The sequence below is a fragment of the Diadema antillarum genome, unplaced genomic scaffold, assembly GCF_040938485.1.
Source record: "Diadema antillarum isolate AM-2024a unplaced genomic scaffold, OU_Dant_1.0 scf00000110, whole genome shotgun sequence".
Taxonomy (NCBI): Eukaryota; Metazoa; Echinodermata; class Echinoidea; order Diadematoida; family Diadematidae; genus Diadema; species Diadema antillarum.
In genome coordinates, this window is record NW_027270999.1 from 865,324 (window position 1) to 888,461 (window position 23,138).

The 23,138-nt window shown below is 39.5% G+C and overlaps 1 protein-coding gene across 1 annotated transcript in view; it reads right to left on the bottom strand.

Moving 5' to 3' along the window:
• Positions 1–23,138, bottom strand: part of LOC139719421 (small subunit processome component 20 homolog) — a 111,844-nt gene that overhangs the window by 16,979 nt on the left and 71,727 nt on the right. The window contains exons 15-24 of the mRNA XM_071630837.1: positions 22,936–23,044; positions 22,059–22,221; positions 19,585–19,650; positions 17,791–17,940; positions 11,247–11,323; positions 5,092–5,427; positions 4,490–4,633; positions 2,592–2,682; positions 1,725–1,936; positions 208–374 (exon numbers count right to left, since the gene is read on the bottom strand). Of these exons, the coding sequence (XP_071486938.1) occupies positions 208–374; positions 1,725–1,936; positions 2,592–2,682; positions 4,490–4,633; positions 5,092–5,427; positions 11,247–11,323; positions 17,791–17,940; positions 19,585–19,650; positions 22,059–22,221; positions 22,936–23,044 (1,515 nt within the window). The remainder of the gene's footprint in view (positions 1–207; positions 375–1,724; positions 1,937–2,591; positions 2,683–4,489; positions 4,634–5,091; positions 5,428–11,246; positions 11,324–17,790; positions 17,941–19,584; positions 19,651–22,058; positions 22,222–22,935; positions 23,045–23,138) is intronic.

The following is a 23,138-nucleotide window of genomic DNA, read 5'->3' on the forward strand; positions in this document are numbered from 1 at the left end:
GAACTTGTGACAGTCAAATATCTACATCACACTGTTCTCTACACGATACACAATATTTAATCCTAAGCAGGAATGGGGCTGGGGTAAATAACATCAGTCCCTACCCCTGCACAGCATACAAGATATTGACAGGAAGTGGTGTGTGAGAAAGGAACAACCACACCCTACAAATACCCTGCCCTCTGTAGGTCATCCTTGGACAGTCACCTTGGATGAGGTGCTGGCATGGCTCCAACACCAGATCGATGAAGACCTTCATCTCAGCTGCACTGGAGCCAGCAATGAATCTCAAGATGACGGACCGCCTCGTTGCAATGCCACTCTTGCCTTGGGTTCCTGGCCCCGTCTTACTCAACATCTTCCCGTAGAGGATTCTGGGGTACAGGAGTTTGATGTCAGCAAGAAACCGTTTGATTTTGTTGAATCATATTTAAATCTACTTGGAACTTGAGATATGATAGAAGGGTGACAATGTGATGACTGAAACACAAACCTCTGAGTAGCAGTCAACACTTTGTGAAATGTAACAAGCATCACCTCTACCGTCACATAAATAGCATTAACTGACAATAATTTTTTACTATCATTAGCAGAAGTACGGAAAGATACAAAGAAAAAAACAAACATTACAAAACAAAAGAAGCAATGAATCAAATTAGGTAGCAATGTGATCTTTGATATTCCTCTTGGTGGTGCCACAACAGTAACATTGTTAGTGCCTGAGATTCCTGTTATACTACTGGGGGCTACCATACGCCACCAGGGGAAAACAAAACAAAACAAACAAAACAAAGACACCTAATATCACTAAAAAAAACCACCCAACAATCATGACAAATGACAAATAGAACAAAATTACATCAAGTCAAACAAACTAGAAGGACAAGATTATCATGTGCAGTCAACTGGAAAACATCTTACTGCAGATTTAATCACAAAGAGGCAAAATTAGCAAAGAAACCAAGAGCTCAAAATTGATATTCTGGCAGTATAATATGTGACCGTGCACCACAAAACGAACATAAAGTCGCACACACTGATTTTGCGTGAGGACTGAAAATAAGTGAAATGGGTCGACCTAGCTGATCTTGACTCTTTCATATTATCTGAAAGAGCAGGTCTTCTTTTACATTATGCTAAACGTTGGTATCACAAAACGGGCGGGAAAGGATGTTTTTTTAGCAGTTTATCTTGAACATTTTTGGTAGAATAGTGTGATTAGGTGTGTCTTTAGAATCCCTTTTTCATTTCTGAAAAACCTTGTACACATTCTTCACTTTCAACTCTAATAACTTTTGAAAGGATAGTGCTACTGCTTTGAAAGTTGGCATTAATTATGGACAGAATGTGTTAATGAGGCATGCTTAATTTCAGTTTAATCTGATAATCCCTTCATTGTTGTTACTCTGGTGGTTTATTTCCTGTTTTTTGTCCCATTCATCGCACAGCCAGCAAGGTTTGGTAAAGATTAAGCGCTTGAATAGACACTGTACTTCAGAGCCTCTGTTCTCAGTTCACACTTTTCCTGAGTTTGTGCTTTCTTTCCAATATTTAGATAGGTTAGGAGAGTCCATTTGATTTGAGTTATACATCATTTTAAAGCTTAAAGTCCGCTCTTTCAGAATATGGTCTTAACTAAAACTTCATATCTGGTGACTTTTTGTTTGTTTTGTGGTGCAGGGTCGCATATATGTATTTCACGTGACACACTGTCTGATCCTCACCTTAGGAGCACAGGTAACAGGCCCTCTCTGTCTACAGGTTTCACAATGCCAGATGTCGTGTCAATCCCAAAGTGGACCAAGGCATCTCTAAATAACTTATCATCCATCAGCTGGTCCAGATTCTCTCTGTACGGACTCAAATACTTGTAGTTGTAGGTGTAGAGACAGGCAAGGGCAGCCTTTTGAACATCAGGGTTGCGACTGGCTAACAACTAAAACAAGTTCCATAAAAAGAAGTAGATATGTGATTTGTTTTTCAAGTTTCTATCATTTAGTTTTATTTTTTTTTTTTGGGGGGGGGGGTAGTTTACACTAGTAATAACAATTGTAATGGTTTAACTTAAAGGAAAAATTTCAGAATGTGTGCATACATTACAGGTAAATTCAAAAGAAATAACAATTGTAACAGTTTAACTGAAAGGAAAAATTTCAGAATGTGTGTATACATTACAGGTATATTCAAAAGAAATAACAGAAAATGCCCAAGCTCATCATGAAACCCTGAAGGCAGTTTCCAATATTCTCATTAAAAACATTCCCTTGTCATGTAGTATCTACACAATTGACAAGCATCTACAGTAGGAAAGCAAATCCACGGAATATCTATTAAAGGCAGCATCAGGAAACTGTGCTCCATAAACCCAGTATGCACTTTAATAATATCAACAGAAAGGTTTTCTAAAAGTCATATTTATTATCATTAAATGTTACAGAAAGGGTACTTGAATTCTTTTGTCATTGATGGATGTTTTGAAGAAGGTGCTCTGATACTGAGAAATGACAGGATTGTGCCATGATTAATCACACTAAATTGTGTTCCATAATAGTTTCCAAAGCTACACGTACTGGGCCACAATTACAACTTACATTCAAGTAGAGCTGCCTGAGCTCAGGTTCTAGGTACAGAGACTTTGGGTCTTTGAACTTGCTGAAGAGGTTGAGTTGAGCTACCAATGCCCTGTGGTCAAACAAATGCATTAATTGGTCATAGACTGTGGAAAAAACTGTCCTCACAAAGGTTTTTTGATTGACAAATATCAGTGATAATCAAAACTGGAGCAAAACATAACAAGGTCAATCCAATGAAGCAAGAATCATTTTATGAACAGAAACTGCTGGAAATATCCTATTGAGGCAATATACAGCTTTGACCTGATAACACTCAGTATCATTGTATACTACATGCATGTTGGTGGCTGACATACAATTCTATCTGTGTTGATAGACATATAATCTCTTTTCATTCCAAAGTTCATCTTACCACTGATGCCTTGAACAATGGGAAGCATGGTCCTAGCTATAACTCTGTTACAATCCTGCAATTTGTGCATATTTCCCATAATGCAACCTGAGAGTATATACCATGCCAGTTAGTACCAGGGAGGTGTTAGAAAGGAGAGAAAACTCCTGCTCTCCTTTGAAGTCATGCGCGGCACCGTCGAGAAGTTATGCGCTCAACTACAGGTGTTACCCATGTGCTTTGACAAAAGAGAGCATCAATAATGGGGACTAGCGCTCTCACATCAGGAAAGACTTGCCCCTACTGCAATTTGCTCTCTCTTTCAATGTGATGGCAACAATGAATTTGTGTACCTTGAATTGAAGCAGCGAATCAAAATGCAGTGTAAACCTGACAATTCTAACAGCAAATAGTTTAAAAACACCCTGGAACACGCTTTAGCAGAGTACTTTATTTGAAAGATCAAAATATCCCAGATTAAAAGATAGAAAACTAACATGCACAAATGTGCGCATCATAGAAAAATATTAGGTTTTTAAGATGGCCTAATTTTCATTTCATTTCGATTTGCGCCTTACAAAGAAACTAGAAATACATGTTTATAATATTGAATTCTTTCCTAAACTGTTCTAAATCGATTAGAGCATTTCATTCAAAATCTTACTGTGAAATAAAGCTCGTAATTCAACGAAAGGTGAAATGCGTCCTTCGTCTCCAAACTTCGTCTTGCAACTAGAGCGGTGCCGAAGTGTAGTGGAATGTTAGACATTCCATTGTCAACGCTTTGAACCCAAACATGTGTTTGCATGAATTACGAAGAGTTGCCACTCCATCTCTGTAACACATCCCTGTTAGTACCAAATCTCCATACACAGAGCTTTGAAATATTTGTACAGAAACATCAGTGCTCCTAACTGTCTTAATCCGACAGAAATACACGTAGATAAAATAAGTGTAAGATATGGTGCAGGATGAATAGATTCTGTGATGTTCCTGCCAACATAATCTGTACCAGGATAGACAGATATTCTCACTCTTTTTTTTCTTTTTTTTTGTAGAATGTGACAGGGATATACAGAGACACTGGGTTGAACACAGAGCACATTAATGCCTTTAGCTAGCTAGAGAGTGCCTCGTTATAATTGATACAACACAGGATATTACAATGCATGCAGACAAGTTGTGCCCCAAGGTAACCTACTACAAAATAATACCTAGTAACAAATATTGAAATGAGTGAAATTAATAGCATCTTACCATTATGTTTACTTTATAAAAAGTTTGCTGGGTAGTTGGTGGTTTGTTTGCTTGTTTGTTTTTTTGTATCAGCGTGAGAATTTGTTTCCTAGCTTTGAGTTTTAAATGACTCTGAGAGGGAAGATTGATTTTATAATCACATAACTGCATTTAGCAAATTATCAACACTTAATTACTCATTAACTAATCGTTAACTTGAACACCTATGATTACCAACTAGCTCTTACATATATGCTTTCTCATATCCTGTATCAGTAAATTTGCTCACTTGTTCATGGGTCGCTTCCTCTTCCCTTTCACACCCCCATTTTCCTCTTCACTACTCTCAGTCACGTGGTCCTTTGGCTGACCTTTGACCTGACAAAGATTCTGAGTAGGAGCATTGCTTACATCCGTCACATAGAACTCCTTCCTGCAGAACAAGAAAACAGGACATGAGGTAAATGGAGAAGTGAAACAGATCTCATGAGAGTTAAAACCGTTTCAAGTCCCCATATGATCATACAAGACATAGAGCTGAGAAATAATTCTACACATCTTTTCCACAAAAGTCCCTTTCAATTTTCATGTTTCCTTCTCTGATCTTTCCTGTACTCCATCTTCTGTACTTACTCATCATTCATTGGACAATCATGTTTGCTTCATGTATTCATTCTCAGATACCTTTGGCAAACGTTTACTGTAAATACATTCTTCTTCCACAGGTTATTTGATAAAATATCATTCATCAGCAGACTGATATATCAACAGTCTCGAGGTAGAATCACATATCATAAAAAGGTGCTTTTAACCATATGACACTACTTCATAATCAAGTCGCATATTCCACAGAATCATCTAATAAAGGAATCAAACTTGCTCAAATCTTACTTCATGAATCTAAGGAGAAGGGGAGAGAGCTCTCTTGAGCGCCCCTCAGCCCGGTTTGGGAAGTTCTCCATTGTCTTCCAGAGAAGCCTACGGAAATTTCCATGGTCTGGACGATCCATGCTGCTACTGGCATCACCTTGGCAATGAGAAAACAGCCCAGGAAGACTGGACACCTCTGTGGTGTCAGAGTTGATTGATGCATCTATGTGCTGTGTTTGGTGCATCTGAGTGGACCGGATGTAGAAGAGGTTTTGTTCGGTGTGAGATGCAGCACTGTGCAGGGCCTGAGAGTAAACGTCCCAAAATAGCTTCTTGTCCATCTCATAAGCATGAGTTCTGTAGACAATCAAACCATAAATGGACAAAGACAGAATATTAAGTAGGAATATCAGGGTTACTGGTAAGTTCAGGCCTGTTGTGTGCTTGAGTAGTGGCTTGAAAATATTTGACTCCACAGCAATTTAAATGGTAGCTCATAAAACCAATCAACTTTAACCCATTGACAGGCTGATTTTGCTACAACATGCATTTCCCATAGACACTTGCCAGAGTATACTCGTGACTTGTCCTCAATGGGTTAAAATGGCTCCAACTATCTGATCTGCATCCCCTCTCTCCATAGTTCCCACTTCACAAACCTTCGCTGGGAGTCTGAGCATGAAGTAGATTCTTCTAATGACTAGCATCTGTTCAACAGAGCTGCACGATAATGTACATGTTTAGAAAGAAACCACCCCTCTGTCTTGTAAGCATGAAGCTAATGTATGAATATATGATACACTTCCACATACACACACACTTTTTTGTTTTATGATATTCTTTATTTGAATTTCATTCAATATCAGGTCCATGTTGACAACGAAATTAATATGAACAAAAATAATCCATAGTATCCTCCGAACTCTGTTTGGGGGATACAATAAGCAGCTGTATTATTCTCTCTTGCGCTGCTAAATCATTTTTTCCAACATACAGTACAATATATTTTGTTGTTTTTTTTTTTTTTTCCAAATCATACTATATTTATACATGTATAATAGAAATGAAATGAAATTCTGCATAACTCTCAGAAAAAAAATCTATCTTGATTATTGTAATCAAGACAATCTATATCTGCCTTATCACTCAAAAAAAAATTGCGCTGCTAAATCACCTTTTTTTTAACATACTCTTTTTTTGCAGACCACATGTTATATACATTGTACAAAACTTATATCAAATTACGCATAACTCTTAAAGGAAAAAAAAACCATCTTGATCAACTCGATCAAAATAATCAATATCTGCTTCATTAAGTTCCCTTGAGAATACAGCATTTCTCCAAACTTGCCATAAACTGAAAAAAAAAATCATGCTTAAATTGATCAAACAAAACTCATCAATTTTTTTAACCCATCAACCTACCCCCCCCTCCCCCATACAAAATAACCATACTGTAAGTGCATATTATCAAAACAAAACAAGCCGAATTCCTGCTTAACCCCCTCAACTTGCACACCAGTACTCTACTACTACCTAACTACATCTACCTAATCCCGACCATCCCCACTCATTTACATAAACATACCTCCCCCAGGAAACTTACCCTCAGCACACACCTATACAAACACAAAACAACAACCACAACAAACATACCCACACGCGCATACTCACAAACACAAACACTCACACACCAAATCACACTACATACATCATGTACATGTCGTATCATGGTTACCTGTTTCCTACACGGTAAAAACCAAAAACTGACCAAACGTCTGACGTGGGAAAGAAAAGAAAAATGTGACCACCATAATGCTGGTAAATACCGATTCCTGAACATTAACACGCCAGAAACCAAAACTTGCCATACAGCATATATGACGTCAGGAAAGCAAGATGAAAAATATCACTTAAGGTGATTAATACCCCCGCCCCGTGACGACAGTCTTACCCAAGGAATGATCTTTCCTTGATCTTCTGCCATTTAAATGCCGTTACCATGGCAACGCAGCTTCCGACACGTCCGAAAAATATGTCTTGCACATCTTCCCACCAAGACTATTGTGTGTGCCACATTTCATAAGCTTTTGTCAAAAACTGAGGAAGTAGTTCAATCCACAAGATCTTTCCTTGATCTTCCGCCATTAATATGCCGTTACCATGGCAACGCAGCTTCCGACACGTCCAAAAAATATGTCTTGCACATCTTCCCACCAAGACCAATGTGTGTGCCACATTTCATGAGCTTCAGTCGAATACAGAGGAAGTAGTTCAATCCGCAAGATCTTTCCTTGATCTTCTGCCATTTATATGCCGTTACCATGGCAACGCAGCTTCCGACACGTCCGAAAAATATGTCTTCCACATCTTCCCACCAAGATCAAGGTGTGTGCCACATTTCATAAGCTTTGGTCAAAAAACTGAGGAAGTAGTTAAATCCGCAAGATCTTTCCTTGATCTTCTGCCATTAATATGCCGTTACCATGGCAACGTACTTTCGGGTACTGTCAAAAAATGCGTCTTGCACATCTACAACCAAAGGCACACATCTGTACCAAGTTTCATGAAAATTGGGCAAAAACTGAGGAAGTAGTTTGCAACACAAAATTTTCCATCATTTTGGCTCATAATATGTGAGCTGTTACCATGGCAACATACTTTTTGTCACTGTCAAGAAATGTGTCATGCTGACCTATATCCTAAGACAAACATTCAATATGAATTCCATGAGAATTGGAAGAACACTGATGAAGCAGTTTTGCCATGAAGCATTTTGCCCTATATTTTACCAATAACATGCCGTTACCATGGCAACGCACTTTTTGCCACTGCGGAAATATGTGTCTTGCACATTAACATATTCAGATGAACATCTGTACCTAATTTCATAAAAATTGATCAAAAACTGTGGGAGGAGTTCGCGACGCAAGATTTGTACCCATTTTTGCCTATAATATGCCGTTACCATGGCAACGTACTTTTGGGTACTGTCAAAAAATACGTCTTGCACATCTACAACCAAAGGCACACATCTGTGCCAAGTTTTATGGGAATCGGTTGAAAACTGAGGAAGTAGTTCGCGACGCAAGATTTGCAACGGACCGACCGCCCGACCGCCCGACCGCCCGACCGCCCGACCGACCGCCCGCCCGACCGCCCTACCGTCCGCTGATTCCTATATACCCCCTTCAAACTTCGTTTGGCGGGGGTATAAAAAGGAAAAAAACCTAATTAGAATATATTAAAATATGTAATTCATACCATCAATGTGGACACCTATCCCTGCCAACAGTGTGGATAAATCAATGAAAAAAAAAAACCCTTCTCTACGAAAGTTTCAACTCCTCCCATTTTTGCAAATGAAACCCAAGCTTCAACTCCTCCCATTTTTGCAAATGAAACCCAAGCTTACCTGCTTTTACTGCAATTTTCTTTTCCTCCTCTATAAAATCCAAAAAAATTTTCTTTATCTTTTCCCTCTTGGGTAACTTATTTTCTTCTCTTGACCGAAATATTACAACTTTCATCAAAATCATCAAAGCATTCACACATTTAATTCGATTTGAACTGCCTCGTAGGCCCAAGAAAATATCTTTCCATTCGAGAGCCTTAAACTCAACTAAATCATAATACTCGATAAGAAACTGCCATATCGGGTTTACTTTGACACACACACACACACACACATACATCTACAAGCTGAAGGCACATTTCTGATCATCAAACCAGTATGATGGATGATCTTAAAGACCTAATAAAATGCTTGCAAAATGTTTTAATATGCAAAAGAAATGTGAAATATATGTCATGATTATCAATGTAAATATGTTGTCAGTGTCGTTCCGGTTTTTATCGCTTCTAGAAACTCCCTCAAATATCACATTTTTGGAGGACCTCGTTGCAGCTTTTGCGAAAAAGATAGTCACGTGACCAACACCCCTGAACCGATTGATGACGTATGAGCACGGAGTTGTGCTCAGTTAGCAGACGCCACTCAGCACAAGCACTTAGATTACTAGCTTGGTACACGCGCGTACACGTTAGCTAGCCCGGCCAGGCCCGGGCGCGGGATGTGCGCTCCCGGTCGACCCACTGACTGTCGACATGTACGCATTCGTACCACGTACATTATCACTAAGTTAGCTTGCACAAATACCTGGTACCTCGAGCATAATGTCTTCCCCTATATGGGTAAACTTCGACATTGATGATGATGATGATGATGATGATGAAGACTGCAGCTCTGACGATATCGCGGAGAAGAAGAGGAGGCACATGAAGTTGAAGGGGAAGATGGGGAGGGAGAGGCAGCCGATGAACCAGAACGTTATCGTGGGGCTGCACCTTACCGATATGAACCAGCTGCATCTCCCCCGCTGCCAGTGCAAGAGCGTATGAACATGGCAACAAGTCCGAGAATAGACCTCACGGAAACGATCGCCTGGGAAATACAGAGTGGTATGTCTGGTATGCCCCCATATAGTTTAACGTTAGAAAGGATATACTGTATTCTACATGATTGACATTGTAAGTTGCAAATGTTTGTCTAGTAAGTAGTAGAAGAACAGACTCAGCTCGCTCACAAAGTGATCAGCTACTCCGGCCGCAGCAAGCGGGAGCGTCCCGGCCGTGGCCTGGCCCGTCGGCCGGCGCTAACAAGTTAAACTACTAAGTACTAGTAGTAGTCTAGTAGTAGATCTAGTAGCAGTCTTCTAGTATTGTAGTCTACTAGAAGTAGTAGTCTACTAGTACTACTACTAGTAGTAGTACTATTACCACTAGGTCTAGTAGACTAGCAAGTAGTAATAGCAGAATGTTTGGTAGTAGTACAGAGGCTACACTCTAGGGGGATATGTTACACTAACTTACAGGGTGGGTCGTGGCTCAAAAAAAAAAAAAAAAGCCTGACCAGTTTCCCATGGTCAGTTTCTGCAATATTTGTTATCAGTTATTTAGATGCGCCATTTTCTAAGAAAAACGATACCAAGAATGATCGTTAATTTTGGTCGAGTAGTTTTTGTTTTATGCTACAAATCATACTGTGGAAGGAAGCCCCAACACCGTGCTTATCTACCGATGAACGCCACGGTGGGGCTGAATTCACGAGTAGGTCTAGGCCTATAAAGCAGGCGAGTCGCCGTAATATTAGTACAGACACGCAGTGGTGGTGGGGCTATCGTGAAATCTAGGCCCCACCGCAGTTCGCGTGCACCGCCTACCCGTGCGTTTAAAGCAAGCAAGGGTAGGTCCTCCTAGGGTTTAGGGTTAGGTAAGGTTGTATTTATGGTTAAATTGGCCGTTAATTAGTCAAGGGCCATATTAGGAAGTCATTTTCGCCGCATTCACGAGTATTGACTGTGGAAGGCAGCCCCGCCGCCGTGCTTACCTACCGATGAACGCCACACGGTGGGGCTGAATTCACAGGCGAGTCGCCGTAGTATTAGTACAGACACGCAGTGGTGGGGCCTATTTCACGAGTTTGCCGAAAATAATGGATATCCAAGCGTACCACAGTTGTAATCTGTATTATTGGCAGTACATGTATTTAATCTGATACAATTCATTAAATATTCTTTTGTCTAAAGGCTTAGCCAATGACAATAGTGCAGCGCAGCACCTGCTATGCTCCCTAGCTCGCTCCCCCACCAGCGCTAGCCAGCCGCCGGCCAGCTGTCGCTGCGCTGCGCTAGCATAGCCTTGCCAGCTCGCGCTCGCTGGCTATGGCTAGGCTGGTCGGACAATCAATATCGACGACTCCGTTCTTAGACGTCATCACAATTTAGAAGTGATAGTGCGCCGCATGCGGCGAAAGTATAGAAAGTTTTCCAAAACCGAGGAAATTGCATCCATTATATTAACAAATATAGAACAAAATTCAGAACAGTAAAAAAACCCCGCACAACCATAGAATTACTTAGAATTTAACATTTAATATTATTACATCATTGAGAAAAAAATGTCTAAACCATTTTATTAGGTCTTTAAATTTGACACAAAGGACACATGGAAGTTATACAGTATATTCCATGCCAACACATAGAATAGAATATTTAAAGGATACCAAAGGAGGGTATTTCAAAGGAAGTTTGTTGAAGAAAACAGAAACTGATCATGGTAGCTATCAGGAATTTGTATGACTTTGTAATTTGTTTGGTAAGGGGGTTGTTGCTCACTTGATTATATCTCCAACAGGATCCCATAGCAGCTGGAAGTTCACATAGAGTTGACTGATTAGGTATCTCAGTGGCACCTGTAATCAAAAGAAACATTTAGTACAAGCAATTTGGTTATATTTGCCGAAGACTCTTGAATTGCACATTTTGATCAAATCCCTCAACAAACTTCTTAAAGTTCTGGCAAATATGCTTGATTGATATATCATTAATTTTCAGCTGCTTTTCATAATAACGCAATGCAATGCATTGAAAAACTGCTTTTCATAATAAAGCAATACATTGCAAAAAGAAGAAGAAGTAAAGTTGGACATACAAATTACCACAATTGCAATAAGTGTTTCAACTGATTTTTGATGTTGCAGCTGTATGATTGAATGAGTGAATGAATGAGTGAATGAATGCATGAATCTGTGATAATTTTCTACAGAAGTCATGATCATGTTGAATGAGAGACAGAAAGAGAGAGAGAGAAATGGGAAGTAAGATAAAAAAATTGATATAATTGTTTTTGCAATCTAAAATGTTGACTGCTGCGCTATTGTACATGGAACATCAAAGCACAACTTAAACTGCCAATTCAAAGATATCCAACATGAATAATATTTCATGAAATTGCAAATAGAGTTTAGGCTAGCCCCAGTTATTACAATTCCCAACCTCACAGAAAAGATTTGTGCAACATAAAGGGAGGCAAATACCATTCTCCTTTCTATTTCGAAAACCTACTGAAACTTGCCGAACACGCCTGTTATTTGTGATGTCACTTAATGGAATCAGCAAGTAAAAGCAGACTCTGTCCTATAGACAATGCACAGGTTCAAAGGTTTTATTATTTTCCTTGGTGAGCGTTTCATTGCTATTTTGATAGCCGGGATAACTGCAACACCAATGCAAAGTGAATCTCATGCTTTTCTGCGTCATTTTAATGATCTGCTTTAAAAACATCAACATAAACAACAATATATGAAATAGAAAATGAAATTCCATGTCTCTCAGGAACTTGCCCACCCCTAACACTTTGGCGTAAGTTATTGTTAGCATTTGCTTGGCCTTGCTACTGTTTGAGTTATGCATTCAGCCACACTGCCATGCCAGGTGGTTTGCTGTTCATTCATACTTAGCATACCACCTAGTTAGATGGGCTTTTAAAATTAAAAAATGCGAGGCCCTTGCAGTCTAAAATCTTGAATATGCCTTTCCAGTGATGGTTTCTAATGCTAGGCTGACACTTGCACGACTTTTGGCCACGATTTTGTCGTGGCAAGTCGTGCCATATTGGGGCACGAACTGGGAGGCTCCCGCACTGTTCACGACTAGTTCATGCATAGTTCACGACGAGTTCACGAATAGTTCACGAATGCGTGCCCATCAGTGTCCACATTGACACGAACTGGCACAACGAGTTAACGCATAATTTGCGCATAGTTTACGCACTTCCCGCATTGGCACGACGAGTTTCCGCAATTCAGACGGTGTCGTGCCGACTTGGGCACGCAATATAAAAAGGGGGCCCCCCCAACCCTGGTCATTTTTGGATTGCCTGTGGAAGAGACAACATGCTGAATACTTGTACATATTTGTTGTTTGCTATTTCATGTTAATAAATTTTTATCTTATTTCAAAACACTTGTTTTTTTTTTTAATCTTGAAATAAAGTTAAAGAGAAACGAAAACGAACTGAAACAAAAAAGAAATAAACGAAAGAGAAACAAAAAAATGAAAAAGAAATGAAAAAAATAAAGGAAAAAAAAACAACAACAAAACTCCCCTCTCTCACTATCCCCCCCAAAAAAGAAAAAGGAAGCAAAAAAAAAAAAAAACGACTAAGAAAAGAAAAAAGAAACGAAAACAAACAAAAGAAAAAAAGAAAAAGAAACGAAAAAGAGAAAAGGAAACTTAAAACTAGAAATGTCGCTACGGCGACTGGTGTATGCCTCCACCATAATGCATGGTTCTCCTAATAGGTCTATAGTACAATGTCTTGACAATGTATGATGACAGTTTCACACAATTGGCAAAATATCAAAATGACAGGTTTGCCACAAATGTGCTGAATGTTCACTTTCCTAGAACTAGGTTCAATTGGATGAATGATTAACCCTAACTAGGCCGGGCTATTTAGGTAGATCATAGAGCCAGGGGGGGGGGGCCTCCCAGGCCCCCCCTCCAGATATCAGCCGCTGACCGCGCGATCGTGACGAAAATTGGCACACACATTGCCTATGATGTAATCTAAAGTACTACGAAGTTAAATTCTTAAAATATCACTGAAGGTGATTAATACCCCCGCCCCGTGACGACCCGTCTTACCCAAGGAATGATCTTTCCTTGATCTTCTGCCATTTAAATGCCGTTACCATGGCAATGCAGCTTCCGACACGTCCGAAAAATATGTCTTGCACATCTTCCCACCAAGACTATTGTGTGTGCCACATTTCATAAGCTTTTGTCAAAAACTGAGGAAGTAGTTCAATCCACAAGATCTTTCCTTGATCTTCCGCCATTAATATGCCATTACCATGGCAACGCAGCTTCCGACACGTCCAAAAAATATGTCTTGCACATCTTCCCACCAAGACCAATGTGTGTGCCACATTTCATGAGCTTCAGTCGAATACAGAGGAAGTAGTTCAATCTGCAAGATCTTTCCTTGATCTTCTGCCATTTATATGCCGTTACCATGGCAACGCAGCTTCCGACACGTCCGAGAAATGTGTCTTCCACATCTTCCCACCAAGATCAAGGTGTGTGCCACATTTCATAAGCTTTGGTCAAAAAACTGAGGAAGTAGTTAAATCCGCAAGATCTTTCCTTGATCTTCTGCCATTAATATGCCGTTACCATGGCAACGTACTTTCGGGTACTGTCAAAAAATGCGTCTTGCACATCTACAACCAAAGGCACACATCTGTACCAAGTTTCATGGAAATTGGGCAAAAACTGAGGAAGCAGTTTGCAACACAAAATTTTCCATCATTTTGGCTCATAATATGTGAGCTGTTACCATGGCAACATACTTTTTGTCACTGTCAAGAAATGTGTCATGCTGACCTATATCCTAAGACAAACATTCAATATGAATTCCATGAGAATTGGAAGAACACTGATGAAGCAGTTTTGCCATGAAGCATTTTGCCCTATATTTTACCAATAACATGCCGTTACCATGGCAACGCACTTTTTGCCACTGCGGAAATATGTGTCTTGCACATTAACATATTCAGATGAACATCTGTACCTAATTTCATAAAAATTGATCAAAAACTGTGGGAGGAGTTCGCGACGCAAGATTTGTACCCATTTTTGCCCATAATATGCCGTTACCATGGCAACGTACTTTTGGGTACTGTCAAAAAATACGTCTTGCACATCTACAACCCAAGGCACACATCTGTGCCAAGTTTTATGGGAATCGGTTGAAAACTGAGGAAGTAGTTCGCGACGCAAGATTTGCAACGGACCGACCGCCCGACCGACTGCCCGCCCGACCGACCGCCCGACCGACCGCCCGACCGCCCGCCCGACCGTCCGCTGATTCCTATATACCCCCTTCAAACTTCGTTTGGCGGGGGTATAAAAATTATCATTTATGCTAAATTATGCTAATTTATGCATAATGATGCATGAAATCAGACAATTTGGTATATATCACTAAATAAAGCTCAAAATGGACACATCTTTTGTGTAAATATTCTTTTTAGTGTCCTAAGCAAATATAAGAGAAAAGAATTGTGCCATCAGAAAAAATTTCTTAAGTATTTTAATGTTTTTTGAATTTCTTATGTATTTCTCTGTTTTTTTTACTTTATGTTTTTCATTGTTTTTTCTATGAAACTTGTCTGCGACATTGTTACGAACAAGAAAATTTGTTATTAATCGATTTTAATCAATAAAACCCCAAAATAATCATACTTTTATGAAATTTGCCTGTAAGCACAGTTTGCATTGAAATTGTACACGAATTCACGTTTTTGAGCAATTTTTGGTCTGACATGCACGTACATATTTATGCACAACTTCGGAACCGCGCACCCGGGCATCGCAAATTTGGTGTCAAAAGATGCGGGAGACTCGAAAGAAAAAAGTCACGAAATGTCTCGGCGATAGCTTTTCGCGGTAGCGATACATCGTGCGAAACGTCGAGGGGGGGCCTCGGAGGCCCCCCCCCCCCCCCCCCCCCGGCCTAGTTAGGGTTAAAATGTCAGAGTGCAGGTATTTGGGGGAACTGATGATTTTTACTTGACTTTTGACCCTTTTATAAGTTTATGCATTGAGTAATTTTCAAGGTATTGAGAACAAGTATAATTTCAGTATCAAATGGTAAAATAGTATTATCTAAACCTGGCCTTTGACCTTTGACCTCACAGTTCCAAAGAGAATCACTGTTAGGTAGAACATGCATAAATATGATATGATATGATATGATAATACTTTGAGTTACTTTTGAGATATGGAGGAAGAAGTGCAATTCAGCACTTTCACTTGACCTTTGACCTTTTGACCTTTGACCTTTTGGCAAGAAACTTCCCACAGAATATATATTGGGTTATACATGCATACATCAAGTTCAAAAAAAATCCTTCAGGCATTGCATAAATATAAGGCAAGTAGTAATATTTTGAGGAGTTGACCTTGACCTTTGACCCCTGACGTTTGACCCATGACCCCCAACTTCCCTAGATAATCACTGCCCATCGGTACATGCATATATACTAAGTTCCATGAAGATACCTTGAACCATTTGCGAGATATGGAGAAAAACATGAAATTTCAACCTTTTTTCACAAAATAACCTGTGACCTTTGACCTTTGACCCCGTGACCCTAAAATCCAAACAAAGTATCATCCCCCCAGGATATACCCTCATACCAAGTTTGATGCAAAACCACCTCACGGTTCTTGAGATATCGACAAAAACAAAACGGGACGGACGTACGGACGGACGGACGACCCGAAAACATAATGCCTCCGGCCACTTCGTTGGCGGAGGCATAAAAAGAAAAAAAAGAAGAAACCAAAAAAAGACACACAAGAAGAAACGGAAAAGAAAAGGAAAAAAATAAAAAGAAAAGGAGAAATGAAAATGAATAATAAAAGAAAAGAAGTCCACTCCCCCACTTGACGAAAAAAAAAGAAAAAAGAAATGAACAAATGGAAGTAAACAGAAATTTAACGTATGTTTTTAGGTCAGCCGAAAATAAGGGACATTTCCTTTCTGGCTGCTGCCTACCACAGCAATTCCTTTTACACTGTTTAACTGATATTTTGTAATTGTATTCTAATGTTGTTGTATGTGTTTGTTTGTTTTTATATCTTCTTTGCTTGGTGAAATAAAGAAACTTGAAACTTGAAACAAAAAGAGAAACGGAAAAGAAACGCAAGAAACAAAGGATTTCGGGGTATTTTTTTTTTTTTTTGGGGGGGGGGTGGGTGATGGGACTTTCTTGTGTTTCTTGCCCTATATATACCCCCACACTGACGTGAGCGCCAATGTCGCGCAATAGTCATGAACTGCTCGTGCCATGCGCAAACTGTTCATGAAGTGCGTAAACTAGTCGTGAACTGCTCGTGCTATCAATGCGTGAAGTACACGTGACCGTGTCAGTGGGAAGGCACGGTCACGCTGCGACACGCACCAATTCGTGAACATGTCGTGAACTACTTGTGAACTCGACGTGAGCTGTCGTGAACTATTCGTGGAAGTTCATGACAGTCGTGGCATGGCGCGCACTGCCACGCACTGTCATGCATCCTCCCATATCGTCCCGACGAGTTCAAGACGAGTTCACAAACAGTTTGCGCATAGTTCACGACCCGGTCGCAAAATTTGGTCATGACCAAAATTTTGAACATTTCAAAATTCTCGTCCTGACATGGCATGCAGTCATGACGGGTTTACGCACATTTCGCGCCAGTTTATGACTAGTTTGCACACTGGCACGACTCGAAGTCGTGCCAATGCATGCCACAGAATCGTGCAAGCGTCAGCCTGGCTTTAGCTGGGCACTTGTATAGGCAGTGTTCTGTGCCACCTTTCTTTCGAAGAATATAATTCAGAGTAATTTAACATCTTCTTCAGGAGCAATGAATGCATGTATGATTTGTGTTTCAGCTGTGACACATTGTCTGCTGCTGTTATATTGGCCCATCTTATGAAGTCAGTAAAATTTTCGCCGAATTTTCCCAAATTCATCTGCAGTGCTTGCATTACCGCAGACATTGTATGAATTTTCTCATTGCTCTCGTTGCATTTCCTGTTGTGGAATGAGCAAAAGTCTTACATTTTGTCCTTTCCAAGATTCTAGCATAAACACAGCATATTAATTTGTGCCAAATGGTTAATTTTCTTTGAATGTTCACTTCAACAAAGATACTGAGTTCTAACAGAGATTTACATAATTATACGAAATATAGTGAATCTACAATGAGAGAGTTTTCAAGTAGGAATGGTGCAAGACATCACTCACTGACTGACAGAGACATATAACATACAGATTCAAAGGAAGAGAAAGCTCTTTGATATGTCTGCTGAGATGCTCACACTTTCAAAGTTGCCGACAGGGATGTTGTGTTTGGCCAGGGTGTGTTCTAGCTTCCTCAAGCATTTCAATCTGTCTCGGTATGTCTCGACGGCAACAGGTGTTTCCTCTGCTTGAAGACAAAGCCTGAAGATGGAGACCTGCGGCAGGGGCTGAGAAGGAAAAACATCACTTCGTTATGATCATTCTTGCCCAAGGCTGTGCAGCGTCATAAGGTAATGACACTGCACAGTCTTGGGCAAGAATATGGTCATGTACCGTACACAGAAGCCTCCCTTCACCAATTTGATACAATGCCTTTGTTGGACAAGCAAAGTCTGCATCAAAATTCCTGTATTATCATAAGAAAGGATTTTGGTGGGTCAATCTTCCTTAACAGGTTTTTTTCTTCCTGCCTCATGTCAAAAAAAAAGTGAACCTTGTAGATTTTGTTTGACAATCACTCTCAAACCAGCACAATAATTTCAATAAATGGTGGAAAGAAGCATTGTATCAAACAGACATCCAAAAAATACATATACATGCCTACACAATAGATTACATTAGCTATCGTTTTAATATTAGTTTCATTCTCTCACTGTTGTTAAATACCGTTAAGAAATTGATATCTTCACACTTCTCTCTCTTATCTCCATGATTTTTTAACCTTCCCCTTTAACCCCTCTTCTCCTTTTTTTCTGGTTCATCTTTCTCCCCCATCAACTTTCAAACCCCTTGCCTCACTCTCACTCTATTCTTCCTTTCAAATTTCCCTGTCTCCCATCCTCCTGTCTCCCTCCATGCAACTTCAACATCCAGCTCACCATTGCCCTACACTCTCCCATGTCGCTATGGCGACTGGTATGCCTCCGCCATAATGCATGGTTCTCCAAATAGGTCTATAGCACAATGTCTTGACAATGTTTGATGACAGTTTCACATAACTGGCAAATTTTTAAAATGACAGGTTTGTCACAAACGCATTGAGTGTTCACTTTCCTTGAACTAGGTTTATTTGGATGAATGGCTATACTGTCTAAGAGTGCAGGTATTTGGGGATTTGAGGATTTGTACCCAACTTTTGACCCTTTTACAAATTTAAAGAAGAAGTGAAATTTAGTACTTTCACTTGACCTTTGACTTTTTGGCGAGCAACTTCCAAGAGAATCTGTATTGGATAATGCATGCATACACTAAGTTTCAAGAAAAAAATCCTGCAGGTATTGCATAGATAAGAGAGAAATAATGACATTTTGATGAGTTGACCTTGACCTTTGACCCATGACCTTTGACCCATGACCCCTAAATTCCCTACATGATCACTGCCAGTCAGTACATGCATATATACTAAGTTCAATGAAGATACCTTGAAATATTTGTGAGATATGGAGAAAAAAGTGAAATTGTAACATTTTCACTTGACCTTTGACCTCATGACCCAAAGCTCTCTCTGGGGAATCTTTATTTGGCAGTTCATGTATACACCAAGTTTGAAGAAAATACCTCCGGGCATTGCATAGATATAGGGGAAATAGTGAAATTTTGAGCATTTGACCTTGACCTTTTGATCTTTGACCTTGAGCATGTGCCCCCAAAAGTTGATATGCACAACTTCGCCCACTCATACATATACATGCCAAGTTTCATTAGGATACCTCTAACAATTTTTTAGATACGCTGTCCACAAAATTGATTACGGACGGAAGGACGGATAGACGGACAACCCGAAAACATAATGCCTCTGGCGACACTTCGTGGCGGAGGCATAAAAACTGTAGGCTCATAAAATTTACAGGATGTGGTGTACAGTTACTTACAAGGTCTTGGGAACTTGGCAAAGTAACTGGCAAATTGTTGAGAATCTGCAGCGTTAGCCTCCGGATCTAAAAGACAATCCAAAGAGAGATACTATTACAACTCTTGCGGAGAGGTGTTTACCATGAGAGAGATAAATGATAGAACAAATATGATGGTGTTACACACTTTACCCTATATAGCCCAGGCTGGGTTAAATTTCAGTGTGAGTTTTATTTATTTCAGGCTTTCAAGCGGGGTTATGTAAAAAAGTAGGAATAAAGTAGGAACAAAATCTCTAAAAAAGTAGGGAAAAAGTAGGACATAAGAGGGAAAAAGTAGGGCATTAAAGAAAAAAAAGTAGGAATAAGTCAGGATATGTGCAGGCTTTTTGGAGTAGTTTTCGTCGATACTCACCAGAACTCTTGATGTTACATGTAAATCTTAATTTGTACTCACAACCCTGCTGCCTCAGCCTCACTTTTGCTCCTGGGAGAGCCTGGTAATTTTGAGCGATGATGAGAGCTGGTTGAGCACTGCTTTAAGTCCTAGGCTGCAATATCAGTGGGATCAATCACATCTGCACAGGAGCAAAAGCTGAGGCTGGCAGCAGTCTTGGGGTTGATTTGTGTGTGATATCCCTCTTTCATGCTGAAGAGGCTCTCCCCACCAGTAAGAATCTGCAACTAGAGTCTATTCATCATTTCTGAATATAAATTATTCAAGTAGCCTTGCACATTCTTTTTTTTGCGGGGTTTTTCACCAAAAAAGTAGGAAAAAGTAGGAAAAAGCAGGATTTTGAGCAAAAAAGTAGGAAAAGTAGGGACAGCAGTTAAAAGTAGGAAAAAGTAGGAAAAGTAGGGCCACTTGAAAGCCTGTTATTTCCTTAATATGTATTTTTTTTTCAGTAGAGAAATTATCGCATAAAATGTTGAGGGGGATGGGGCTACTTTGCCCCTCCCCCCCCCCCCCCCCCCGCCAAAAAAAAAAAGAAGAATCATATTTGTGGGGGTACACACCAAAATCATTGGAAAACACCCTTGTTTGTGATGTTGGTCACCAATATGCACTTTATCTCTGCAACTGTATCCCTGATCTTTGCAAACAGGGTCTTAAAATGTGTACGAGATGTGGAAAAAATAGTCGTGAAATTTCAACGTAAAAACTTTTTTGCTTTGAAAAATGTTGAGGGGGCTATTTTTGACAGTCACTGGTTTTGCAGGCAAACTGATGTCTCCTTTAACAAAGTGACCAAAATGACCTCCAAGAAACAATTGGGCATTTTCACATGTAGCTCTTTGCGTATATCAACAACTGCTTAAAATATATAAACAACAACTGCTTTATAATGGTCTATATGAGTGCATTATATTACCTTCAGCATTCATAGGACTATAGAACTATGTAAACATGAAAGCTGTGACAAGGCACAGCACTATGCCTACTTATTCTTCTCTCTCTCTGTAGCATGTTTTATCACAGACAGCAGGGTATTTATTAGTCTCATTCATAACCATTAAAATCAATATGTCTCCATCTCTCAACTTTACTCATTTGTAGCAGCTGGAATTGTTTGTCTGATTTGCTGATAATCGTTTAAAAAGATTTTGTAACTGCTAGCAGCCAATGATATCTCATTTCTGAGCTTTTTGTTTGTTTTATTCTCTCAGTATTCTATGTTGAACTTTGAAGAGAAGTTCCCCAAACATTTGTGTTGATTCAGTGAATCAGGAAAGTTGGTAAAACACCAAGTAAAAGCATGAGAAATATTGGAAAATCCATTAAAAATTCTCTGAATCATCCTGCATGTAAACTTGCTAGTTATATCAATTGTTAATTATGTCTCACACAAAGGATGAAAATAATCCTCTGTACTTATTCATTTATCAAAACTTAAATTGAATTAGATTGAAATTGAATGAAATATCTAAATCCCCTATTTTAAAATGTCTGTACTTCCAGTTTTAACTGTTTCTAGTAATCATAACAAATCACAAATTGTAATTGTAATTGTAATCCCAGAAGTTTGCTTCTTTCATTCCCTATTAAACTTCAGACACATCTATCCAGAGATTACCTGGATCTTGCTGTCAGAATTCACTTAAAACTTTGCTTGAATGCCGGTACTAAAATATTTTGTAGATTAATCCACACTGATGATAAAATTTCAAATTTGACTTTGACCTTTGCATTTCAGGAGTGTATTTCTAAGTATCATTTGCAATCATTTCAAACATTCCATGATTCCTGCAAAACACCGTGAAATTTACACACAGAAATTAATCTCTGAACCTGCCTCGAATTACACTACGTCAAGTTCACCTCAATTTGTATGAATTCCATCTTGACTTACTGCTCACAGCACTTCACATTATAAAGTTTGATTTATTTGTGCATAAAAGTCAAGACACTAAAGCAAGCAAAAAAATAAACCTACATAAACAAACACAAACACCTTTAAATATGTAGCATCACGAGGACATGCTGTGTTCATTACCAGACTAGATGGTGCCAGAAGGTTCTGCTCCAAATGGGGGTAAAGATCATTCAGGGTGTCAGCGGTCACGATCCCCTCCGTTTTACTCCCGGGTCCAAATACTTCACAGAGACTGAAGTAACAGCTGGCTGCAAGTAGAATGTGAGGTGACGTGGGGCAAGTCCTAATGAGAGAAGGGAGAGAATCAAAGGAAAGCAAGTCATGTTAGGACTGTTATGATAGCACAAAGGTCACCTCACAGTCTCAGAAAGATTTAACTCTTTATGTGCCGCGTTCGCACATCCGACTCAGTCGACGGCGTGCCAACTTTGCACATTCTGCTCAAATGCACAAACCCGCCCAAACTGGTCAATAAATCGCCAAATGCCACAGTACAATGAAAGCGTTTTTCGCGATTCTGTTCCTCTCGTCTATAGCTTGCATTTTATGGTGTGACTGACTAACAAGCAATGTATCCTATTGGACTTGTGAGCAAATTCTAAGTTTCTGTCACTGCTTTGTGTGCAAAAGTTATACCTTCACAGTAATAAAGAAACTGGATATTTGAAAGAAAAGCAATCATAGATTTGTCATACAATTTACATCAATTCAAAGCTTGGCATTTTCTCTACAACTTTGCTCACTTCGTCTATACTTCAAAACGAAAACATTCTCTAAAATTTATATAAATTTGAAGAAAAAAACAAATGTTTTCTCAAAGCAAGACTACGATAATGTCTCAAAATAATGTGGCACACAGGGGGTTTCCACCAGGGCACATAAAGAGTTAAAGGGAGAGTACAGTGTAGAAGCCATAACATACAACTTTAAAACTATTACAACAAACATTGATACATGTAGGTGCACTGGTAGAGAGATATGTCACAATTATGTTTACCTGAGGAGTGAATGGACAAGGGACATCTTGAGAACATCAGTGGGATGGTGTGACTTGGAGATGAGAAGAAGCGACTGAATGGCTGCTGATAGGACATAGGTCTTCTCATCTGGTGAAGCAGAAAAACAATAGTACATATGTGTATATCCAACTTAACTTTTCAGAAATATACAGTGATAGAGATAGAGATACAGATAATACAA